The sequence below is a fragment of the Saccostrea echinata genome, unplaced genomic scaffold (assembly GCF_033153115.1).
Source record: "Saccostrea echinata isolate AGI-Se365-2 ecotype Australia unplaced genomic scaffold, CSIRO_AGI_Sech_v1 ptg000025l, whole genome shotgun sequence".
Lineage (NCBI taxonomy): Eukaryota > Metazoa > Mollusca > Bivalvia > Ostreida > Ostreidae > Saccostrea > Saccostrea echinata.
Window position 1 is genome coordinate 3785708 of NW_026889774.1, and position 26716 is coordinate 3812423.

Consider the following 26716-nt stretch of genomic DNA (forward strand, 5'->3'; position numbering starts at 1 on the left):
TCCTCAGGTAATGTAGATTTAATTTTGTTCAAATCATGACCCCCAGGGGTAAGGCGGGGCCACAATGGAGGATCAAATTTTTATATTGAAATATATAGGAAAAATCTTTTAAAATCTTCTTCTCAAGAACAACAAAGCCATGATAGTACAGATTTATATGGAAGCATCATCAGGTAGTGTAGATTTAAGTTTCTTCAAATCATAACCCCCGGGGGGTAGGGTGGGCCACAATGGAGGATCAAAGTTTTACACAGAATTATGAAGGAAAAATCTTTAATAATCTTCTTCTCAAGAACAGCAAAGCCATGACGAGTCATATTTATATGGAAGCATCCTCCGATAGTGTAGATTCAAGTTTGTTCAAATAATGATCCCCGGGAGTAGAGCGGGGCCACAATGGTGGATCAAAATTTTATATAGAAATATATAGGAAAAATCTTTAAAAATCTTCTTCTCTAGAGCAGCAAAGCAATGATAAGTTATATTGATATGCAAGCATCCTCAGATAGTGTAGATTCAAGTTTGTTCAAATCATGTCCCCGCGAGTAGGGTGGGGCTACAATGGAGGATAAAAGTTTTCCATAGAAATATATAGGAAAAAACCTTTAAAAATCTTCTTCTCAAGAACAGCATAGCCATGATGAGTCATATTTATATGGAAGCATCCTCCGGTAATGTAGATTCAAATTTGTTCAAATCATGACCACCGGTGGTAGGGCGGGGCCAGAATGGGGGATCAACGTTTTAGTTAGAAATATAAAGGAAAAATTTTTAAAAATCTTCTTCTCAGGAACAGCAAAGCCATGATTGGTCAGATTTATATGGAAACATCATCAGATAGTGTAGATTCAAGTTTCTTCAAATCATGACCCCCGGGGGGTAGAGTGGGGTCACAATGGAGGATCAAAATTTTACATACAAGTGTAGAAATATATAGGACAAATTTTAAAAATCTTCTTTTCAGGAACAGCAAAGCCCTGATTGATCATATTTATGTGGAAGCATCCTCAGGTAGTGTAGATTCGAATTCTATTTTGTTCAAATCATGATCCGCTGGGGTCAAAGTCTTAAATAGAAATATATATAAAATATCTTCTTCTGAAGAACTGCAAAGCCATGATTAGCCATTTTGATATGGAAGCATTCTTAGGTAGTGTAGATTCAAGTTTGTTAAGATGATGACCCCGGGGATAGGGTTGGGCCAAAATGGAGGATCAAATTTCTACAAAGGAATATATGGGATTTTTTTTAAAAAATCTTCTCAAGTACAACAAAAGCATTTGTTATACTGACATGGAAGCATCATCAGGTAGTTTAATACTGAACTGATTTGTACTTTTGCCTAACCAATGTGCTCAAGTGAGCGATGTGACCCATGTGCCTCTTGTTATGATTATAGTATAGTAGATATATATTTTTTAACAATAAAGCTGGGGAGTGCCTATGTGTGGATGAGGCCCAAATCTTGGAAGAGCAAACCACAATAGACCCCAATTCCTTTTTTGGTACACATGCACTGTATGTAGATTACATGCTAAATGTTGACATATATTTTGAGCTATGGTATAAAGTGCAATTAATTACACCCCCCCCCCCCCATAAAAACTGTCTCTACAATCTGTTTTCATTTACCTCATGTTTATGCCTACCCCTTCAGCATATGTTTGACATAAAAAAAAATGTCCTCTACTACCAGATCAGACATTCGTTTATTGGAGAATAATGTCGAGGCATTTGTTTGATCTTAGTAATAACTGTGGTACATGTACATGTAACATTCTCTATAAAAGGATAATAGATTTATTTCTTGTGGCAAAGGTGCTAATTTGTCATTTAGACTGTCAATATCCGTGTCCATTTTTTAAAAAAATTATTAAATTTTACACGTACGTTGTTAATCCAGCAACATATTCAAAAAGTGAAAATAACGCGTAAATTAATAATTTGTATTATATATCAGGTATACCTGGTGACAAAGGTCTGATTATTGGAATGTGGAACCCCGCTTCGGTATTCACAGTCACAGAAATACCTAGAAGTCCTGCGAAATATTACAACAACGCTTCGCGTCCACTAAGTCCTTCCGGAATAAAGATAAGCAGCATTTCCTCTGATTCGAAGAAAAATGTTGTATTTGCTAGCATCGAAGACTCCATTTATGTACTCCAAAATTTTTCCATCTGGCAGAATACATCAACCATGTCACTTGCATTCAAAGGAAGGTCTCCATCACTAAGTCAAATAGCATTTGATCATATTTCAAATAATTTATATTGGTGTGATTCACTGATGAAATGGATCGCAATGAAACCAGCATACATGGACAATACGATGTTTAAAGTCGTCGTATACAAAAATTTGAGGCTACCGCTCGGATTAGCTCTTGATCCCGAGGACGGGTAAAATAAATATTTATTATATTTTAAAATATTATATACTTTGTTAAGTAACTTATCTTATGTATATCATATCAGGTATATCATTACATCACATACAAATAATTCAATGAGACTTAAATCATATTAGGTTCTTGTTATAGCTTCATGAAAATAGATGTATTGTCCAATAGACAAGTAATACCAATCGTGACTTTTCATACGCTTTTAATGTGAGAGAAATTTCAATAACTGATATACTTATTCCATTTTTTAATTTTTTTTTCTTTCTATGCTTTATATCATCTTTATATTATGAAACATATCTTCACATATCTTCATATCTTCACATGCATTGAATATATCGGTACAGAATTATGTGCATGAACATGTGTGGCTACATTGTGTGTATATATATATATATATATATATATATATATATATATATATATATATATATATATATATATATATATATATATATATATATATATATATATGGGGGGGGGTGTATTGCTAGAATTTTCCATGTACTCACATAGGCTGATGTTCTTTTCTGACGATGACTCAAATTCAAGAATCGAAAAGGCCTCCATGGATGGAACAAATAGATCTGTTATAGTGCACACTGGATTGATGTGGCCAATAGCTCTTTCTGTCGACGCTACAAATAATTTACTTTACTGGGCAGATTATTACAGACACACACTTGAAGTAAGCAACTATAATGGGTCAAATAGACGAGTACTGAGACGCAATAACTACGTTCCAGTTACAGGTCTACACTATGATCAGGTATCAAATAACCGTTACGTGTTATTATAATTATAATCAACTACACAGAACTAATCAACATTTGTTTGGGCATATTATTCATTATGAGTGTTTTTGACTCACTATCCAAAACCAACCTATTTTTACATTCTCAAAAATTTGAAATAAGATAAAAATCTTAAATCTCAATTAATGTGACACTTTTTCACGCCGATTTTTTTTCTGGGTTTTGCATTTACCAAACCTACTCCATTTGCTGTTTTGGAATTGAACAGTCCAGAATGGTATATTACATGTACACGAAATGAGCCAATAAACTATCTTTTTTAAATTTCATTCATATAAAAATATCTCATGCTATAATTACTTAAAGACGAATCTTTCTTTTAGTTTTTTAATCGAAGTCATTTACTTCATTATTTAGTTAAATTTTATGCAATTCAGTTTGATTTGTGAAGATATATAAAAATAATACATATGCATTTTTGCGTAACAGTTTTAAGAGCGGCTTGGGATATTAGCTGGAATAGATAGACAAATTATCATGTAACAAGAATGGTATAGAACTTTAAGATACATATGTACATAAAGATTTGAATTCAAACCAGAGACTAAAGAAATGGTTCTGTAGGACATGCAAATAACGTCAGAAGAAAACATTTGATCTGTAAAAGATTTAAAACTTCTTAAATCGAATTTTGTATTTGAACGCTCTTTTTGACATCCAATTCATCATACTGCCTTAAAAGAGAGCATAAGTGTTTTTTTTTTTGTTTTTTTTGTTTTTTTTTTTTTAATCTCACTGTACTGTATACTCTAAAGATTGTATTTTTAAATCTAATATCATCTGATTTTCAGCATTTTTATTTAGAATATTTTGCATGCTGTGAGTGTTGAATCCAAATTATTATTTGGTGTGGACACGAAATCGGGGTCAACACTTTACGCTGTACATATAACTGAAGGCCAGCCGTTTACCGTTCACGTTTACAATGCAGAAGTCTCTAAAACATACACTGGTAAATATATATATTTTTGACAGCTAATACTATATACGAGGGCTAGCTGTTCGGAAATTATTGAGAAATTTATATTTACTTCATCAAGGGAAAATATAAATTCATGAAAATTCGTCAATCCAGAACAAATTTTACAAAAAAAAAAAGAAAAATGTGTAGTTAATAGGACTATTAGTTAAGTCAAGGTGAAATTATAAGCTTGCATACTGTCAGTAAACGTCACATCTACAGAAGATTTTCTCTCTGTTGAAACGATCGAGATGTGTTAACTCTTCTTTTTTCTGTCAACATAAAAAATACAGGTAAACTTCGTTATCTCCACATCGACGGGAACATCGGAAAATTTCGAGATGTCCCGTGTGTCGAGATATCAGAGTTGAGACTTGACGTCCAAGATTTCACTGCATAGCAAAACAGACAAGCTTATTATATGTACATGACTTTAATATAGACTGTAGCTCAACATATTTCATAATTCCCTCTATTTTTATTAAAAGTCTAATTAGTTATTTTATAAATCTTGTTTATAAAATGTGTTCTTTATTGAAATTTTTTTCTAAATTCACAAAGTTTCAGCACAAAGTTACAGCATTCGAGTGTAATTTGCCTTTCTGTCAGAACAGGATACGAAATGCGCTCTATAAACTTCGAACCGCATAAAGTCGACATCCGATATACGGAAAAAAATTGAATGCGGATTATTTTTTTCTTATTTCATTCAGGAAGAATGTACATGTACATTAATTTTTTTTTTTTACTAACGTAGTGATGTTACAGATGCATGAATTACGGCTGATTCGGACAGTCGTGTCGTTGATTGGATTGTTTCCTGTTGAATACATTTTAACTACAAAATATCATTAAAACATCTTTTAATTTCTTAGTTTGAATTATTCAGTGTGTTTGTTATTCATTGTAATTTAGTTAACTTTTTCAAAATTAAAAGTTACGTAAGGTTTCGATATAAATAACCCGGCGTCTGTACATTTAAGCAGAATCGTGCAGATTAGCAATGATATTACCCAAGCTGAACATTAAGAAATTAACTTCTCAAAGACGCCGAGGGGGCTTGGGATTCACCTACAAACACAGTCTATAGAATTAGTTAAGCAGCGTGCAGTCAAAACATGGGTGTGAAATTTTGACGACGTTGAGATACCTGGAGTCGTCCGTGCGTGACGAGCGACCTTATCTGACAAACAGTTAGGTTCAGTAGAGCAGAAAATTGCTGATGTCGACATATACCAGGTAAATTTTGCTCTTGGGACTGTGAATATACGTCGAGATAACCCGGATTGTCGACATTACCGAGGTCGACATATCAGAGTTTTTGCAAATCATTTATATAGTAAATACTGCCGGGACCGCGGAAGGACGTCGACCGTAATAAGTAAGAAATCACGTGGTGAATTATAATATTGTAAGTTATAATGTAAGAAGAAGCAGTTATTTCCAGTGGCGGATCCAGAGGTTCATGTGGGGAAAGGGGTTGAGGCCCATAGGTTCGAAAGGGGAGGGCATGGGAGGGGGTGTCCGCCTCCATAGGTGGGGGTTCGGGGGCCTCCCCCCAGAAATTTTCTTTAAAAATGACTCCAAATGGTGCATTCTCCAGCATTTTGGATTGAATAAGTTAGCTTTTGGTCATTTTTAGGTCACCTGAGTCACTCAGGTGACCTATTGCTATCCGTTTTTGTCTGTCGTCTTGCGTCGTCCGTCGTGCGTTAACTTTTGAACATTTTCAACTTCTTCACTAGAACCGCTCAACCAATTTCAACCAATTTTGGCATATAACATCTTTGGGTGAAGGGGAACAAAAATTGTGAATTTCATGATCCCTGCCCCCCTGGGGCCCCAGGGGTGGGGCTAAAACCACCAAAATTGATGGAATCTTTAAAAATCTTCTTCTTTACTCCTGGACACCAAATAGTCAAACTGTTGGCATGATTGTTATAAGCATTGGGCCCTCTACTGAAATTGTGAAATTCATGGCCCATGGGTTAGGGGTTCTGGTGCTAGGGCGGGGCTATATAGATCATATAGTGAGAGTGCATTATTTCTTTGAAAATTTTCTTCTCTTCTCCTGTGTATTATTTAAACAAACTAAGTGCATGATTATGACAAGCAATGATGCCTTTTCCAAAATTGTGAAATTCATGGCCCCTTAATCAGGGGTTCTGGTGTTAGGACGGGGCTGTATTGATTATATAATAAAAATGCATTAATTCTTTGAAAATCCTCTTCTCTGCCCCTGGGCATTATTTAAACAAACTAAGTGCATGGTTATGATGTACAAGGATGCTTTTTCCAAAATTGGAAAACTTCTTCTCTGCTCCCGGTTATAAATCATGGCCTCTAAGTCAGATGGTGTATTAGGGTGGGACTCCATTGAAAATAAAGTGAAAATGCATTAATTCTGTTAAATAATCCTGTCTGCTCCTCAGTGTTGAGCAAATAAAGAAAGTGCTTAGTTATGTTGAACAATTGTGCTTCTTACAAATTTTTTAAAACTTGCAGTCTCCAGGTTTTGGTGTTTCTCGGGTCACGGGGGGGGGGGGGGGGGGGGGGGGGCTATATTTATCATTAAAATGAAAATGTGTTACTTCTTTGAAAAACTCTAACTAAGTGCTTAGTTATGATGATGAGGGTACCTCTACCAAATTTATGAATTTCATGACCCTGGGACATGGGTTTTAGTGTTAGGGTAGGGGTGTAAATCTGTAGAGGAAATGCATTGTTTCTTTGAAAATCTCTGCTCCTTCGCATATCGACGGCAAACAGAATTAAAGTTTTAATAAGCAGGGATATTTTTACCAGTTTTTTGAACATCAGGACCATTTGGTCAAGTGTTCTGGTCTTAGTCAGGGCTTTATTAATTTGTATTCAAGTGAGAGAAGTTTTCACTTTTGATAATTAATCACTGTAAATAATGTACTTGAAAGTTAATAGAATAAGAGAATTATACAAAAAAAATTATTGAATAATACAAAAAGTACTTTCATAGTTTTAATGATCAGGTAGACTTGTAAATAATAAATAAATAAAAATGAAACAAAAATAACTTATCAAATGTTCTTCAAAGACCAAGAGAGGCCAATGTCAGAGGTTACAATGTGGGGTTAAAAGTAGTACAGAGGAACTAATAGTTTGTTAATAGTCTGCAATGTGATAGTGATAATTGGGGGATAAATTAGAATTTAATGTATGATTTGTTACTGAATACTATACTAATTATTTAATTGATTCTGATCATCCTATTTCTCTTGCTTTTTGGCAACAAAGCTTCATCTGTCAGTTTATTATACCCCCGCTCCGAAGGAGAGGGGGTATACTGTTTTACCCTTGTGTGTCTGTTTGTCTGCGTGTCCGTGTGTCTGTGTGTCCGTGTGTCCGTGCGACAGTGTGTCTGTGTGTCTGTTTGTCCGTGTGTCTGTCCGTAACAAATTTTCGTCGAAGTTTTCTCAGCAACTACTCATCACTGATGCTTGAAATTTTAACACAATCTTTATTTAGGCATGCCATATGGTTGGATTCATTTTTGTTTAAATCCGATGTCAACTTCCTGTTAATCCGTGCGTCTGTCCGTACCATTCATAACAAATTTTGGTCGCATTTTTGTCAGCACCTACTCAGCGCAGATGCTTGAAATTTTAGCACAATCTTTGTTTAGGCATGCCATGTGGACTGCTTCATTTTTGTTTAAATCTGATCTCAACTTCCTGTTTATCCGTGTGGCTGTCCATACCAAATTTCCGTCGCATATTTCTCAGCAACTACTCAGCGTAGATGCTTGACATTTTGGCACAATCTTTGTTTAGGCATGCAAAATACTGGGATTTATTATACCCCCGCTCCGAAGGAGAGGTAGGTATACTGTTTTACCCTTGTATGTCTGTCTGTCTGTGTGTGTCCGTATGTCTGTGTGTCCGTGTGTCTGTCCGTAACAAATTTTCGTCACAGTTTTCTCAGCAACTACTCATCACAGATGCTTAAAATTTTTGCACAATCTTTGTTTAGGCATGCCATATGGTTGGATTCATTTTTGTTCAAATCCGATGTCAACATCTTTTTATGTCCGTACCATACATTACAAATTTTCGTCGCATATTTCTCAGCAACTATTCAGCGTAGATGCTTGAAATTTTAGCATAATCTTTGTTTATGAATGCCAAATATCGGAATTCTTTTAAATGTGAATTAGATATCAACTTCCTGTTTATCGGTGCTTGTATCCATAACACATTTTTCGTCGCAGTTTTCACAGCAACTACTCATCAGAGATGCTTGCAATTTTAGCATACTCTTTGTTTAGGCATGCCATATTGTGGGATTCATTTTTGTTTAAATCTGATGTCAACTTCCTGTTTATCCTTGCGTCAATCCGTACCAAATTTCCGTCACAGTTTTCTTAGCAACTACTCAGTGAAGATGCTTGAAATTTTACCACAATCTTTGTTTAGGCATGCAGATTGGGGGGGGGGGGGGGGTTATTTTTGTGTGAATTCGATGTCTACATGAGAGGGTAATCGTATATTCACATCAGAGCAGGGGTATTACTAGTGAGCATTCGCTCACAGACTTCTTGTTTTATACTCTGTGGATCCTCTTAGTTGTTGTATTATACTCAGGTGACCGTTAAGGCCCTTGGGCCTCTTGTCTTCTAGTTGTTTACAAGACCGACGTACCCAAATTATCAAGAATTCGAACAAAAAATTAAAAAAAAAATTGGGATTATTTTTAACTTCCATGTAAGCATGAAAAATGAGACTTCTCTAAAAACAATTAAATTTAAAATCTGATAAAATCAGAAATATCGCCATTCGATGTATAATAATTATCTAATTCTTAATTTTAAAATGCACGGCACGTCCAATGTGTCGCATGTGGAGTTCTGAATACCATAATACGACTGATGTGCAATTTCCAAACACTTCGAAAATTTGGATTCTGTGTAGAAACCCTAATTACTCATTTTAATTACTTGACTTTACTGTTCATATAATTTTTTTTTTGCAATATAAAGAAATAAAGATATTTCATATTGAAGAATAAATATAAATTATTTGCGAAATTGTTTGAATTATTGCTTATTCATTTGGGGGGATTATAATTTCTAACATAAATGTACTTTTTAATTCTTTAAACCTTTTTCACCCTCTTACCAGCCAAATGTTTGGAAAAAAGTCTTGAAAAACAATCAATAAAAAAGTGGCCAATTCTTGTTTTGACAGGGCCTCTGCTTTATACATATCAGTTTTACCACAATTCATTATATAAAGTTGTAACCGTTATTTGGGTTTTACTAAACATCATTCAACTGTAATTTAAAAAATAAATGCAGATCTTTTGCTTTTTAAAATTGTATTGAAACTCCCATCTAGAAAAGAAACACTTTCAATGTTTTTTTTTTTTTTTTTTTTTTTTTTTTTTTTGTACAGGTGACAACGTAAACAACTATTATACGTCCTTGATGTATTAATTGATTTTTTTTCTAACAATCACAGTTTATTCACGTACAGTTCAATAAAGTAACATTCAATTATCGAAGAAAGAAGAAAACTATCGAAAGAATATTAATTTTAGCAATACCAAAACAATACCGTAATAACTGCGTGCAGTTTTGTTTATTAGTGTATGAATTTGTGTCATCACTAGCTGCACGGACTATCATGATCTCTGTACTGTTGATTACTTGTGTATTGTGTGCGCTCAAGCGGAAAGGGATTTCTCATGCTGGCTGTATATTTCATCTCTTCGTGTAAAACAGTGGGTTTGCATAGAGTCTCGGGGTTTATTTCCCGAACCCTTCCCCCCAAACACCCCTGAATCCGCCACTGATTTCTCTTTTAAATCATGAGCGCATGTTGTCTATTAATCTTTTTACACAACATTAATGCCCTGATCACACGGAGAGTTTAATTCAATTAAACGCAAATTACTGCGAATTAAACTCTCCGTGTGAACAGGACATTAAAATGCAAATATACAATTACTGTTAATCGGAGAACAGTAGACAAATATGCGCTGACTACGTATAAAGTTAGTGAAAAGTGGGCGTCCTCATGATCGCACGGAGATTCAAGAAATTGTATTGACCCCTGCCTTTGAAAACAGCTTCGCTCTTCGTAAATATATACTTTTAATTAATGTAATTTCGTGAAGTTGTAGATAAGATGTTGATCATTCCTGCAATTAAAAGAAAACTGCTTGTTTTGAAAGTTTATTTTGTCGCAATTTTCGCATGTCCTTAAGTGTAGTCATCCTTTCATCATTGTGCAAAATCAAGTCTTTTTGTTTGTGAGTTTTGTACAAGGATGTTAAGTTAACAATACTTTTCAGTATATGCATTTCATTCCAATGAATCCTATCCATCTAGAAAATGTTGTATGACAAAACTATTTTATATTATTCAGGGTATTATTGGTATTATGCGTTTCTTTTTTTAACAGTATATTAGATCTTAAGATCTTAATATGCAATCTTATCAGTCTGGGTTGATAGTGTCATTCTGTTTGTCAGTGTGTTTTTGTTTAACAGGAGACACAATCTCAAACCGTCTGCGATAAAATCCTCCATGCCATTGTGTACCAGGGTACAAAATTGTGATATTCTCATAATTTTTCGCCTTTGTAATCATTTAAAAGCCTGAGGAGGCTTCATTCCTAATTCTACATTCTGTTCTCCAGTGCGCTGTAGAGTGATCAAAGGTATCTATTTTCCTTCTGCTACATTACCACTATTTCATTTCGAATGGTTGGGAAACTACGTAAATTACGCAAGTGCATTGACATTCTCAAAATGATGACATAATAGGAATGACTTCAAAACACACACACACATACACAGACACACACTTGCCGGAATGATGTTGGATGAAAAACATGACACACCCTCGGATCATCAGTAATCTTTGTACCAAGTATGACCTTCCAGTTTCCTCATAACAAAGTTATATCCTGGGCAAACTATCACGTACAGACGTACAGCTAGGCAGACGGACAGTGTGATTCCAAAAGACTCAAAACACCCCCACCCCAAACCCACACACTTCGTTTAGGGGGGATATATAAATTCCTATGTTAAATTATGAACACTCTTTCCGGCCCAAACCCTCTCCCTGGAATCAAGATTTGAAAAAAAATTGAATGTATGCTATGCTGGAAATTTTCTCATTCAAGTCCACGGGTTCTTGAGAATACTATTTCAAATGACCTCATGCGCGGATCTAGAGGGGATTGGAGGCAGTTAAATGTATATACTAAACCGAGTAAAAGTGACCAAGGACCCCTCCCCCCGCCCCTAGAAAACGCGGACCCTTCCTCGAAAACGCGGATCTGTGTTAAAATGGTATGAAAAGTCTTAGGTATGAAGCTTTAAGTCAACGACCCCCCCCCCTCCCCTCCCACGCACACACACACACGAAATAGGTTTTTAGGTTTTTCACGTTTGGGAAAAGAGTTTTTTTTTTTTAATTTTGGCTCGTCAAGAAATTTCTGGGTTGAAATTTTTTTTTTATTGGGATCCCCTCCCCCCCCCCCCTCCCCATGGAAAAAAATTCCTTGATCCGCGCCTTGACCCAATCTATTTTTACTACATGTATCCGTTAAATGAGGATGTGACCCTTCATTTGAACAAAACTTTACCCAAAATATTCTATGTTAATTTTCGTTGTTACGGCCCAGTGGTTCTTGATAAGATAAAAATGAGAAAAAAATACAAGTAGCTTTAGTACGACAACGACGATAACGCTTATATACACCAAGAAAGCAAACAAAGATGAAGAATTTTGAATAGAACAGCTTACTTGGGCCTTTGGCTTGGGAGATGAGATACTTATTAAAAATTGAAATTATTTTGTCATTTTTTTTTACGATCGAAGGGCCTGCATTTCAAAGAGAGAGAGAGAGAGAGAGAGAGAGAGAGAGAGAGAGAACTTCTAGCTAGGTCTTTGAATAACAGTGACATCGTTCAGAAAACCAGGTCCCTAGGAATGTACATGTATATAAAATAGGCAGTGCCTTTCTCTCGGAATTCATCACCTGCTTCTGTAAAGCTCCATCCTCACTTGAAACTTACATAACCGACTGCGAAGGAAAACATTATATTTATTTCGGGGATGGGGTATACGTATAGTGATGAGAGGAAATTTATTCACCTATACGTTTATTAAATATGAAAGATTGCTTCTGAGTATTTGTATACGATAGCACGACGTTCGTGTTAGTTTATAAAAGTTAGATTATGTAAGCAAAGAACTAAAATAACAATTGTTCTATATCAATTAAATGATTATTTAGACGTTTATAAGGTTTTTTTTTAACATCTGTAAGAACCACTTTATTGAAAAAACAAATAATTGTCCTATTATGGGCGCCTATGATATATTAGACAGGATGTTTAATTAAAATATAATTCAGATATCGACACCCAGGAGAACAACACATTCTTTTTCAGTGGCTGATACAGGAATCTTGAAAAGGGGGACCGATCAGTTTTGGGTCAGGGTAGGGGAGCAAAGCTACATAAAAATTGATTTATTAAATTGATTTATTAAATCTTGTGTATATTTTGGATACAAAAAGGGGGCAGGCCCCCTGAACCTCCTCTAAATCTGCCAGTGTTTTTTTCATTCTAAAGACTTGTAGAATAAGCGAAATACTCCAGACATTTAATAAAAATCTCGAACCCGATCTAAATCGTGTTGACAAAGTCGAACCAGACGGTTTTAGTTTTTAGGGCATTTTTACGGTGATATGAGAAAAGTCTTATATAATTGCTGTTAATTTTAAGAAATAAAAAAGTTCGTCATTTTCGTCATTTTTCAACCTCGTTCGGTATAATATGATTTACTGATATATTTTTCTGTTAAGGACTAAGGAGGAACACATGGACGAAGGATAAAAAAGAGGTATTCTGCATGTACATGTACACATCAGTGCTATTGTGTACTCGGATTAAACCCAAAATCTTTCGTTAGATTGTATTTGGGTATAATTTTCACATGTTCTCAGGCGGATATTCATTTATTTTTATCTGTCTAAAGACAATAACTTCAATTAATCGAGAAATGTTTTTATTTCATCGTTTTCGCCCGTCCTTTTGATTTGTGTGTCTGTACAGTTGTACGCGCTATCGATGTGATAGGGAGAACATGATATTCTCCAGCAATTTACTTCTTATGAAAACACTCAATGAAAACATATTAGGTGAAAATATATATACTGTATAGGGGGAAAATAACTCGCGGTGTTAATATTCGCTATATTCACGGTGTTAATAAATCCGTGAATTCAAGAAACAGTGAATAAGTTTTAAATATTAAACCTCGATGTTTTATTTGGAAATTTGAGAATAGACTACGATAGGTATATATACGTACAATACATGGTCATTCAGTAATTACGAATATAGTTCTTGTCATTCAATTATCTTAATTATCACGCTCTACTTTAATTCAAATAAGCAGCTAATTACCTGTATTTATTGTTCAAAAGCTGTTTTAATAGATACATGTTTCATCAGTCAAAACGCATGGGTCATCGGTTTTGATTACCCGTGCGTAACGTTACCACGTGTATTTGTTACCTGCATTAGAAATATGCGTATTAGTTTTTATGGAAATTTTGGCTTAAAAAATATTATTCGAATAACTATCGAACTTGCTGAAGATATGGAAGGATATCATTACGTCTACCTAAATTAATACATTGATTAGCGTCCAGTGTCTTTTTTTTCGCTGCGATGTGTTATACCTTCGGAAAGATGTACGTACACATGCACTTATAGGAAAGTCATTTGACGTTTATGGTAAAAAAAAATTGTTTTGATTAATCATCAATTAACTACTAAATCTAATCATTTTATATAAATCTGCCCTGTTCATGAAGTGAATACATAACGCTGATAAATGTCGTTCCAGCTATACTATGGATTACGCGGATAAAGACAAAGGAGGTAACTTTTATCATATACCGATTCCGCGAATTCAACAAACCGCGATCGTGTCCGAGGAGAGAAAAACGTGAAAATTACAACCCGTGAAATTAATCCCCTATGCAGTACCCGTTAGTATCTTAGTACCTGTTTTAATTGCAATATCACCAACCGTAACGATCGCTGGCCAGGACTTGAATATAATTTATTACCGTTATTAAAACAACTCGTCAGCTGAGCGGACCTATGATTTAAACAGTAAAATAGGGAAATTCCAGAGTTCAAGGTGTATTTATTTTGGGCCCTCTTCCACATAAACAAATAAAACCGGATTTATGCGTACTTACATCTGTACCAGTAATTCCTATCAGGGGTAAATTCAGTTTATAAGATGAAATAAAACAAATGCATAAGATTAATCTTCCTAAACAACACGTTTTTTAAACAATTTATCTAATATAACTGACGGTATAAAATAACAAAGAAAAAACGGGTTTGTGTTTGTATTTAATTTGGAATGAGAACAAATCTTAACCTGTCAAATCATTTATAAAACATACTTCGTTTTTCCAGACACTAATTGCCATGCGTAATCTTCACATGCACTGACCAAGAGGTCACAAGTTTGAAATGTATGGCTTCTCATTGCGTGAGTTTTGTCAACTCATGTCGGATTAGACTATCTAAGCCAATTTATTCCCAAAGAAAACTGCACAGGAAGGTTTTTTGTACACTTTTTAACGGGCAAATTCATTCGACGCTCGATAGAATTTTCAAATACAAGTGGAATATTTAGGTAACGCGTCCGACTTAGTATTTTGTATGCAATAATATTGCAAGTTAGGAAGAAAATAATACAAAAGTTCTCAAAAGTACTAGATTTTATTTTCGATTTTCCTGACAATTAAAAATGTGACCTCTACGTACAATTATCATGATAATTATATACATGCAGTTTAATGTTCATGAAAGAAATAGCAACGCGTTAAATAATAACATTAGAGAGATAAATAAACTGTGTCTTTAATACGAAAATCTAATTTTTGACTCCTCTCTAGCACCATTTTGAATACAGTAATTGAAAAACAAAAACGAATGTGCACAACTTCAGTGCTTCTATTATTTAAATTCGATAGAATTTCTACTCCAGCTTTTGTAGTCTCGGAGCCTTTGTCTGGAAATGAAGCCTCCTAAATTTTCATTTAAAGGGAGATAACCCAAAAGCGGAAGTGGATTTTTGAAATGTTTGACAGCATTCTGATAGAGTGTTGTAACTTTTATAAATCCTGTAAATTTGAGCAAAATCCGTTGAGAAATGAGCAAGATATGAGGTCTTTAAGTTGGCGTCTAGGGGGAAAAAAAAGAAAAATAAGAACTAGAGCCGAGCTCGTTGCAGAGCAACGAATAGGTCTTCCGTTAGAGCAGTGACCTTGAGTCAAGGTCATGCCATATTCTAAGATGATAGATAATCTTGTAAGGGACTATCAAATTGCAATTCTTCGCCAGTAGAAAAAACAATAAAATAATGTACACTTTCTATTTCATGACCTTGAACTTGTCCAGATGACCTTGCGTCAAGCCATGACACACTCTGGTTATGACGCAAACCTATCTGTGTTACCGACTTGACAAGTTCACACATGTTCTTTCAGACCACACATCCAGTAAAAGCATCTTGTTCTTAGTGATCTTGAACTTGAGTCAAGGCCATGACAGTTTGTATGATACCAACAATACCCTTCTGAATGTTTCCGACTTGACAAGTTTACACATTTTTTTTATATCGTTTCCATATAGTTATAATTTATTACGTTTAACTCGCTGACTTCAAATTTTATTGTAAATATGTTTCATGTCCAATTTCGATATTGAAAAACGTCGGTGTCTTTGTGTACGTGTACAAGGTGCATTACGGCATTACGTTACCATTTCACATCATGTTTTACAACGCAGATCATACATGTATATATAGTCAGCGTTATAAAAAGGTAAAAATAACATTTTATTCATTAGAATCTCTGCTTAATCATCTTTGCTGATTTCTTACAGAACTAGTCTTAAGAGTGTTCCAAGGAACGCGTGTGTCGCCTGCTTAAGCTTCATTAAAGATGTAACTAAGTTTAAAAGTGATCAGCTATTTATTTGCTGCGGCATGGCATATAGCTCATACCAAAAAAAAAAAAAAAAAAATCCAGGGATAGTGAACTGTGATAGAATCTTACGATCAAATAGAAATCAAATCCTTAAAACATTAAAGCTAAAATGGATATCAATGAAATTTGAATAAATTTATTATAAATAATTATTTGAATTAATTAAGAACGTGATTTCAACAATTCTTCAAAAGAGGCTTCAATCTATCATATCCGCAATTGTCAGTGTATATCATCCATTTTGGAATACCGATCCCGTGTATTTTCATAGTACTTGAATTTCAGTTTTTGTGGTTTCTTTATTTCATACAGTGTCAAAATACATTGTCATGAGCTCATAAACATGTATAAATGTTAATTATCTAACCCCTGCCTCTCTAATTTCAATAGACATAAGTTAAACTTAGCCCTCCGCAGTATGTTTTGCAAAATAGGTCAAAGGTCAAGGTCAAGTGGACTGTAACGCTGGTGTTTTTTCAAAATTTTTTACGACAAACATTGCACATTCTAAATAGCATACAGTGTATATGTAGACTTACCTCTTAAATATAAAAAAAGAAGTTCTATATCGGCATTATTGGTTATTTTGAAAATGGGTCAAAGATCAAGTTCAAGGATATCTATGTCGGAAGCCATGGTAAAATACAAAAGCCATAGTGTCAAGCTATATGTGCAAATTATCAAATCCATACCTCTTACAGTTCTCGAGATATAAGGTGTGACAGACTGACGGACAGCAAGACAGACAGACAGACGCAAGGTAAATTGATTGCTAAGTGCTGCTCTGCTCTGCAGGCGACACAAAACTATTTCTTTAATCGTCTGTTTGTTATTTAACGTACCTTGGGCTGCCAGCATTTGCCAGTGCCTGCAAATTTAGGCCTGTACTCGGCACTTCCGGCCTTTGAGCAGTGAGGGATCTTTTTTCATGCCAGAACCTACTGCTACACGGGACATCGTTTATACGGTCTAATCCGAAGGACCATACTCCACGTTCTGTAGTGGAATTGTTTGTTTGTGTGTTGTTTAACTTCCCTCTCGAGATTTTTCACTCACATGGAAACGCCACCACTTGCCGGTGGAGGACTACAAATTCAGACATGTACTCGACACTCAAGGCCATTGAGCAGTGGGGGATTTTTTTCATGCCGGCACCTACTGCTACACGGGACCTCGGTTTATACGGCCTCATCCGAAAGACCAGTCTCCACGTTCCGTAGTAGAATTGTTTATTTGCGTGTTGTTTAACAAAACAGCAGTGAAAATATAAATAATGAACTCAAAGTTTAATTCTCTTTTCTCATTTATTTTTTGAAACATAATTACCAACCATTATATAAGTATTTTTTACCAGAGTGTATACAAAGCGACTTTTCAAGCGGTACATGAAAGCGTTTGAGCGTGACCAGGTACATGTAATTGCTTTCAAAGCATGCAAACTCAGACTATAAGGTAGCACAGATTGCTGGCATGTCAATCAAATCAGCAACTATTGTTTTATTTTTGTATGATTGACGGGCGATTTATTATCGATCTTAAGCTAAAAAAAACTATAACACATAATTGAGAAGTAACTCGTTTATTAAATACATGTATGCAGTTTAACGATTAGGATTCATGAAATCGGGGACCTTTATACGTCCTTAATAAAATGTTTTGGATTTAAATTAAATCACATTAAGATAAGATTAAATGATTTAATTGTATGATCCGATATGATTTAAAAAATAATTTTCCGTAAATCATTGTGTTAGCAAAATGAATATAGAACGACAATGTTTAATTTGTGAATGAGCAGTAATAGCTGCTTCCTCGGCCATATGCTATCTAGGGAAAGGTTACATAATTGTAAACAAACACAAAACCCGGGATTTATGTGAAATGTTGTTAAATCCAGTCGAAGACTGATTCATTTTTTGCTAACTTTTTAAAAAATTAATATAGTGTATATTTCAACATTAAACGGCGGAAAGATGTTTTGTTTACGAACTCAAGTCGCTGGTTCGCACGCAATGGATCTCTTGTGATTTCCTCCACAATAATTTAATAAGTATATTACCAAAATGTTCAACATTGATAAGATGAAATAATTTGAAAGATCCGATGTGAAATAAAAAACACAATTATCCGTACATCGTTGAGTTTGCAAAATAGATTTAGAACGGCAATGCCTTTTTAGTGTATGGCCACTGATCAATGGATCTAGGTCACGCGTGATCGATGGATGGCCGGTTACGTAATTATAAACAAAAACAAACCCCCAGACGTATTGAAAATGTGTGACTCAATAATCTGGAATAAAACCACAGAACGCGTAAAAACTTATTTTAAAGTAATATTATTATTTATTTTGGATAGGTTTATCATTTATAGCAAGTTTATTTCAGCTATGCGCATAAAGATTTCACCTTCACTTGTCTAATGAAACTAGTTACCTGTATATGGGTCAAGCTTTTAGCTCATTTATTAAAAAAGACTCGAACAAAATAACAAGTTCATGAGATCAATAATATGTTAAAGAACAACTTTTTAGCGACAGCTACATGCGTATATCGAAATATTTACCGTTTTTAGTTATAAAACGAAAACTTTCAAGGACCCTAGATCCCTAATTTAAGGGACCAGCCCCTTTTTGGTGTTGCCAAATGAAAGACCTTAAAATTGTGCACAACTTTTATTCAACATGTCTTAAGAAAATATTTTTAGTTTAAAAGATACATAGGAAAATATGTGTAAATTTTCGTGCTTTTAGGCGTTCTAATTTTTTACCCCTATCTAGCGCTATTTTGAACAAAGAAATCAAAAAACAAAAAAACGGTGTGCACAACTTCAATGCTTCTTTTATTCAAATTCAGTAGTATTTCTGCTTCAGCTTTTGTAGTCTCGGAGCCTTTGTCTGGAAACGAAACCCACTAAATTTTCATTTAAAGGGAAATAATTCCAAAGCGGAAGGAAACTTTTTAAATGTATGACAATATTCTGATTGAGTTTTGTAACGTCTATAAATTCTGAAAATTTGAGCAAAATCCGATGAGAAATGAGCGAGATATGAGGTCTCAAAGTTCGCGTCTAGAAAGGAGAAGAAAAAAAAAAGAACTAGAGCAAAGCTTGTTGCAAAGCATCGAGTAGATCTTCCGACGGACGACGGACGTCGAAAGTAAAATATAAAGAGTTTCTATCCTTATAATGATAAAATTTAGGCAAATTTCATTAAAATGGGCCAAAAATCATTTGTTTTTTTTCAAAAACTTCGTCTTTCAATTAAGATTTTTTGGCCGTTAAGACGTCACTTCCGGTTGACGTCCAATCTCAAAGTCATTAAAAAACTCTTTAAACTCAATTACAAACCATTTTATATCATTTCTAATGATTTTAAAGGAAAAGCTTTATTTTTCAACTACTTCCGGTTTAAACCGGAAGTACTTTCGATGGATGGTTTTTGTTGTCAATTATACAATTGAACCTAAGTTCTATATGCCTTTATTCAAAACTGTTCAATTTTTAAAAAAAATCGTGAATAAAATATCACTTCCGTTGTCGACCGGAAGTGACGGATGCAAAAACAAAAGCCGTAATACACAACTCAAAGAGATGTTCTATCACCTCTGAAAAAAATCATGATTCTATCTTGACTCAAGAATCCCTGATTCTTGGGTCGTTTTTGAGAAGAATCGTGGACAAAATGACAATTGGAAAAATGAAAAATCAGACAAAAAATGCGGTCGGAAGTGAAAATGAAAAAAAGATCCCGATTAATGATAATGATGCATCATCCCTGAAAAAAATCTTTGAAATTGGTCGACTAATTTCCGAGAAATCGCGTGTAGTATGAAAAGGGAATAATAACTAGAGCAGAGCTCGTTGCAAAGCAACGAGTAGGTCTTCCGTTCGATTTAGGATCTTGACTGTGATAGTTTCACTTTAAAAAAGATTTAAGGACAAGTAAAGATAAATAAAATAGGCGCTTGAATTATTTGAAATATGTTACGAAACACATGAAAGAGTGATATCTTTTAATTTTTAGCAATTTCCGGTTCTTTTTCAATTACTTCCGGTGTGACAGGAAGTGCTCAAAACAACTTAAAATTCCAAAATGAGTTTGTTAAAATCTTTCCTGAAAGTTTTAATGAAAAATACGCATTTTTGGACAACTTCCGATTTAGAAAAACTAATTTCCGGTGGATATGAAATGACTGGAAACACCCTATATGGCTGTGTTGTGAACATTTAAAAATGAAACAAATTAAAAAATGCATATTTTTATACTACTTTCTGTGGACAACAGAAGTGACGCCAGAAAAAACAAAACCCAGAAAGTTTCATGACTGTATCTTTAATCATTTAGGAGGAGAGACCTAGACAAAATTTCAATTTAAAAAAAGAAAATCGGTAATAACTCGCAACGTCATCAAAATAATAAAAAAAAAAGCCTTAAGTTCATATAATTTGCCATCACTACTGAAAGTTTCATTAAAATCCATCGACGCGTTTACGAGAAATCGCGTGCACAAAATCGGTAAGAATAATAATAATAAACTAGATGAGATCTCGTTGCGAGCAACGAGTAGGTCTTCCGTCCGATTTTTCGATGAGATAGGATTTTGACTATGATCTTTGTTAAAAGATAATAATATATAAAGACTTCCCTAATAAGATTTCAATCCTTGGATTTATAAACATTATCAAAATGCTATCGATGAATTGCTTTTGGCCCCTCTGAACCCCTAGTTTGAGGGGTCAGCCCCTTTTTCTTGATATCAATTGAAAGGTCTTGTGATTTTGAAAACGTTTTGTTCAACAACTATTCAGAGATTACTTTTCGTTGTGGAAATATGCTGAATGGAAATATTTAGGGGCCACAACTCGAAGTCCTTAATGGGGCCGTTTGACAGAAATTGAAAGGGTGCATATTGTTTAGAACATTATTCAGACCATCTTTTGTTCAGTATTGCTTATCAAAATATTCCCCCTTTTCGAGATATAAAGCGTCAAAGATTTAGTATTCTGGCCCCTTGTGACCCCTTATTACGTAACATATTATGAGAATCTTATCATATATTGTTGTAAATCGTTAAGATAAGCATCTTTGCTTCAGTAATGTATTACAAATTATTGATCGTTAAAGAGTTATAGGTTGAAGACTTTTGGCCCCTATGAGCCCCTAATTTAAGGGGTCAGCCCCTTTTTCTTGATATCAAATGAAAGATCTTGTGATTTTGAAGACTTTTTGTTCAACAACTATTCAGAGATTTCTTTTCGTTATGGAGATATGCTGAATGGAAATATTTAGGGGCCACCCCTCCAAGTCCTTAATGGGGCCGTTTGACAAAAATTAAAAGGGTGCATATTGTTTAGAACATTATTCAGACCATATTTTGTTCAGTATCGCTTATCAAAATATTCCCCCTTTTCGAGATATAAAGCGTCAAAGATTTAGCATTCTGGCCCCTTGTGACCCCTTATTACATAACATATAATCAGAATCTTATCATATATTGTCGTAAATTGTTAAGATAAGCATCTTTGCTTCAGTAATGTATTACAAATTATTGATCGTTAAAGAGTTATAGGTGAAAGACTATTGGCCCCTCTGAGTCCCTAATTTGAGGGGTCAGCCCCTTTTTCTTGATATCAAATGAAAGGTCTTGCGATTTTGAAGACTTTTTGTTCAACAACTATTCAGAGATTTCTTTTCGTTATGGAAATATGCTGAATGGAAATATTTAGGGGCCACCCCTCCAAGTCCTTAATGGGGCCGTTTGACAAAAATTGAAAGGGTGCATACTGTTTAGAACATTATTCTGACCATATTTTGTTCAGTATCGCTTATCAAAATATTCCCCCTTTTCGAGATATAAAGCGTCAAAGATTTAGCATTCTGGCCCCTTGTGACCCCTTATTACATAAAATATAATCAGAATCTTATCATATATTGTCGTAAATTGTTAAGATAAGCATCTTTGCTTCAGTAATGTATTACAAATTATTGATCGTTAAAGAGTTATAGGTGAAAGACTATTGGCCCCTCTGAGTCCCTAATTTGAGGGGCCAGCCCCTTTTTCTTGATATCAAATGAAAGGTCTTGTGATTTTGAAGACTTTTTATTCAACAACTATTCAGAGATTTCTTTTCGTTGTGGAGATATGCTGAATGGAAATATTTAGGGGCCACCCCTCCAAGTCCTTAATGGGGCCGTTTGACAAAAATTGAAAGGGTGCATATTGTTTAGAACATTATTCTGACCATCTTTTGTTCAGTATTGCTTATCAAAATATTCCCCCTTTTCGAGATATAAAGCGTCAAAGATTTAGTATTCTGGCCCCTTGTGACCCCTTATTATGTAACATATGATCAAAATCTTATAATATATTGATGTAAATCGTTAAGATAAGCATCTTTGTTTCAATAATGTATTACAAATTATTGATCGTTAAAGAGTTATAGGTTGAAGACTTTTGGCCCCTCTGAGACCCTAATTTGAGGGGTCAGCCCCTTTTTCTTGATATCAAATGAAAGGTCGTATCATTCTGCACACCTTTTCTTCTATATGTTTTAACAAATTCTTAACATGTATGAAGATACAAAAGAAAAGGTGTAAAATTTTGTGAGATGTTTCTGAGACATTTTTTGAGCCCTACCGAGCTTCGGCGCCTTTTGAGCTAGAGAGATTTGGACACCTGCCTGCAAATCTACAAACCTTCCCCTACCTTCACTGAAAATCGTGACTCAATATCTTAAGCCGTTTCGGAGGAGTTTCCAGGACAGGCCGACCCTCTGAAAATCAGAAAATCCTAAATATCTCGAGATGGAAAGTGACGTAATCAACGAAAAAAATTTCCAATAAGGTTCAGATCAATACCTATCAGATCTGAAAGTGTCATGAAAATCGGCCAAGACGTTACCGAGAACTTGCGTGCACAAAATCGGTAAGAATAATAATAATAATAATAATAGGGAAAAAGAAACCGAACGAAAACAATAAGGTCTTCCGTTGGAGACGGAAGACCTTAACTAGACGAGCTTGTTGCAAAGCAACAAATAAGTCTTCCGTCTAAATCTTAAGGAGATGAGATTGAGATCGAGAGACTTCTATGGTCATATGTGCAAAATTGAGCCATTTACCATTACTCTCGGCGTGACGGAAGTGACGTCATTTTGACGACTTTTAATGCTCTCTTAGCTGCTACTTGTCATTTTGAACAACTTTGCTTCTATGAAGCTATACAAATTCTCAATACTTTCTGGGATATCAGAAAAACAATTTTGGCCCCTCTAGCTCCCCAGTGTTAGGGGCCAGGCCCTTATTGTTGGTATCCTCTGAAAGATCGTAACATTCTATACAACTTTTTCTATATGTTTTAATTATAAGATATTAAAGAAAAAGTGTTAGAAAATTTAAAATTCCCGATAGGACTTTTTCGGGCCATAGCGAGCGCCGACGTGCGGCAGTTCCGGTAAAAATGAAATAAGTTAGGCATATCTACGGACATAGGTCTACCATACCTGAACTTTTCATGTTTCTAACTAAAGCCGTATATGAGAAAATCTTGGGACAACCCGACCCTTCGAAAACCATTAAATCGGCAATATCTCCAGACCGGAAGTGACGTCATCAAAACAGAAAAAACGCATAAGGTTGTGACCGGAAGTGACGTCATTTTGACGACTCTTAATGGTCTCCTTAGCTGCTACTTGTCATTTTGAACAACTTTGCTTCTATGATGCTATACAAATTCTCAATACGTTTTGAGATATCAGGAAAAGAATTTTGGTCCCTCTAACTCCCTAATTTTAGGGGTCAGGCCCTAATTGTTGATATCCTTTGAAAGATCGTAACATTCTACACAACTTTTGCTCTATATGTTTTAACAAAATATTTACAGGTAAAAAGCTATTATAGAAAAAGCGTTGATTAATTTGAAATTTTCGATATGCCTTTTTTCGGACCATAGCGAGCGCCGACGTGCGGCATTTCCAGTAAAAATGAAATAGGTTACGCATATCTGCAGACATAGGTCTATCATACCTGAAAGTTGAATGATTCTATCTAGAGCCATTCATAAGAAAATTTCCGGACAACCCGACCTTTCAAAAATTATTAAATTGACAATATCTCCGGACCGGAAGTGACATCATCAAAACAGAAAAAAACCGCATAATGTTCAAGTGATGATACATAAGTCCTGAAAATTTCACGGAAATCCAGCCGTTTTCGAGAAATCGCGTGCACAAAATCGATAAGAAAAAAAAAAACAATAATAAAAGTGAAAAAGAAACCTAAGAATAACAAGAAGGTCTTCCGCTGAAGACGAAAGACCTTAATAATCTTAACCATCAGAATCAGTAGAAGGTCTCCCGCTGGAGCGGAAGACCTTAACAATAAAATGTCTTTGTTTGTTAGTACGGGAATTAACGCTTACGCGGGTTATGCATTTTTTCTCCAACAGCTGCAACATTTATTCCCGTACTTACAACCAAAGAAAGCATTTTATTGTTTAAATAAACAGAAACTGATTTTTTAAATGCTTTTACTAAATATTGATCGTGCACGATTTCCTAAACCCTTTCTTTGTCGTGCGCCGTAGAACCCTATCTTGTGGACATTTCAACATAACAAAATCCTTTTTCCTGACTATATTTAATTATTTTTTAAAATAAATTTTCACTCAACACTTGCTAAAATATCAGCTACGCGGGTCCTTTATTTTTCATTAAAAACTTACAATTTTATCTTACGATTTCCCCGAACAACCCTTAAATATAATAAATTTTAAATCCCAGAAATACATGTAGCTGTAAGTTAGAAAAGCAAAAGCTACAAATTGTAGGTATTTATCCCATGTTTCAGAACTTCTTGGAAAACCTATTATTAAATTTTCTCAAATTCTTAAGTAGTGCCTAATTTGGTAAATTTTTATTTAATCAACGTACATATATGTATATTACCTTCTTTTAAATAATGTTAACGTCATGTCGTTACAGTACATATAACATCAAAGTAATGACGTCGTATATTTCATTTGAAAACAATGCCAAATTTGAACGACTGTGAAAAGAAAACTACAAAAGATATCGTTAAAAAAATTAAATTGTTTAATAACCTACTAATCCTAGATTATCACTTGAGAAAGTTTCATCTATTCTGGTAACAGGGCCGATTTTGATTCTTCATGGCTTTAGGTCTTTGGTGAGCGCGTCACCAAGTGAAATATTTTTTTTCAACTATCCGCTCCAGTATGTACATTATTTTATTAGATTAATACGAATTTAGAAAATTAAGATATTCTTTTGCATTAAAATGTACCTTAATTCACATAGTACCAAGAAATTATTACTGTAAGCCAATGCAACATGTATCTTGGTTCCATGTTTACTAAAATGTAGCAAAAACTTACGAATTTATTTATGCCATCTGTGATAAAGATATAATTATTTCTCTACCGTTGTCGATTAAGTTTGGGCATTCCACTCCTATAATAGGGAGTATTGAACTTTATTCAGCATATAAAATGTATGTATAGCAATATGAAATATATGTCAAATGTAGCCATGTTTACTAAATATTTAGAGATATAATCCAAAGAATTTCTTTACATCTTGAGAGGGTAAATTGTATATCAATGTTTTGTGTAGGTGGTCGATTTGGTTTTCTATGTTTTTTAAAGGCTTAATAAAAATTCCAAGCAGCCGAAAATGTTAACTTTGATTTGTGTGTGTGTGTGGGTGTGTGTGTGTGTGTGTGTGTGTCCTTTACTATGGCAACCAAGACAAATTAAATAAACAAAATATGTTTGTTTTATGTTTCTGGTGTCAAGCTTTAATAATGCACAAGTTTTTATTAAAATCGGTGACCATGCGTGCAAAAAACATTAAGTGGTCACGAAAAATAGCTGTGTAAGACATGTTAGATAGGCGCTTTGGATATTCCTGCTTTTTTGGGGTGTTTGTTAGTGATTCAATTACGACAATGTAGTGAGTTCTTTTTATTCTGAATTTCCAAATGAAGATAGATTTTGAACAGTATTTATCATTAAGGATTTAAAGTGTATAATAATCCTTATGCAATATAGCATTTAAATTTGAATACTTCGTATGTAATTGAAAAGCCTTAAATTTACTAAGGATACGAGGTCTTTTATATAGGTAAATAATTTAGATAAATATATATTTTGTTGCTTAGATCCATGTATTACACACAGCTGTCAACATATGTGTGTTAACACACCTTCAGGAGCCACCTGCCTCTGTGCTGAGGGCTATCAACTCTCCTCAGATGCAATGACATGCACAGGTAGGCGGTATATTTACACCTAAATTTCTAATGTTTTCTACATCCCTTTACATGTAGATCTTAAATTTCTTATGTTTTTCTAACATAGCCCATTGTTTTTCATGATATTCCGTGCCACTGCCCGTTAAAACTTGAAAATAACTTTTTGCCAATAATGAAAAAAGTGAAGACAAC

General features: G+C 34.5%; 1 protein-coding gene across 1 annotated transcript in view; it reads left to right on the forward strand.

The window, feature by feature from the left end:
* Positions 1-1722: 1722 nt before the first annotated feature.
* Positions 1723-26716, forward strand: part of LOC133192442 (low-density lipoprotein receptor-related protein 4-like) — a 77281-nt gene continuing 52287 nt past the window's right edge. The window contains exons 1-5 of the mRNA XM_061328449.1: positions 1723-1759; positions 1961-2399; positions 2918-3170; positions 4021-4168; positions 26432-26542. Of these exons, the coding sequence (XP_061184433.1) occupies positions 1723-1759; positions 1961-2399; positions 2918-3170; positions 4021-4168; positions 26432-26542 (988 nt within the window). The remainder of the gene's footprint in view (positions 1760-1960; positions 2400-2917; positions 3171-4020; positions 4169-26431; positions 26543-26716) is intronic.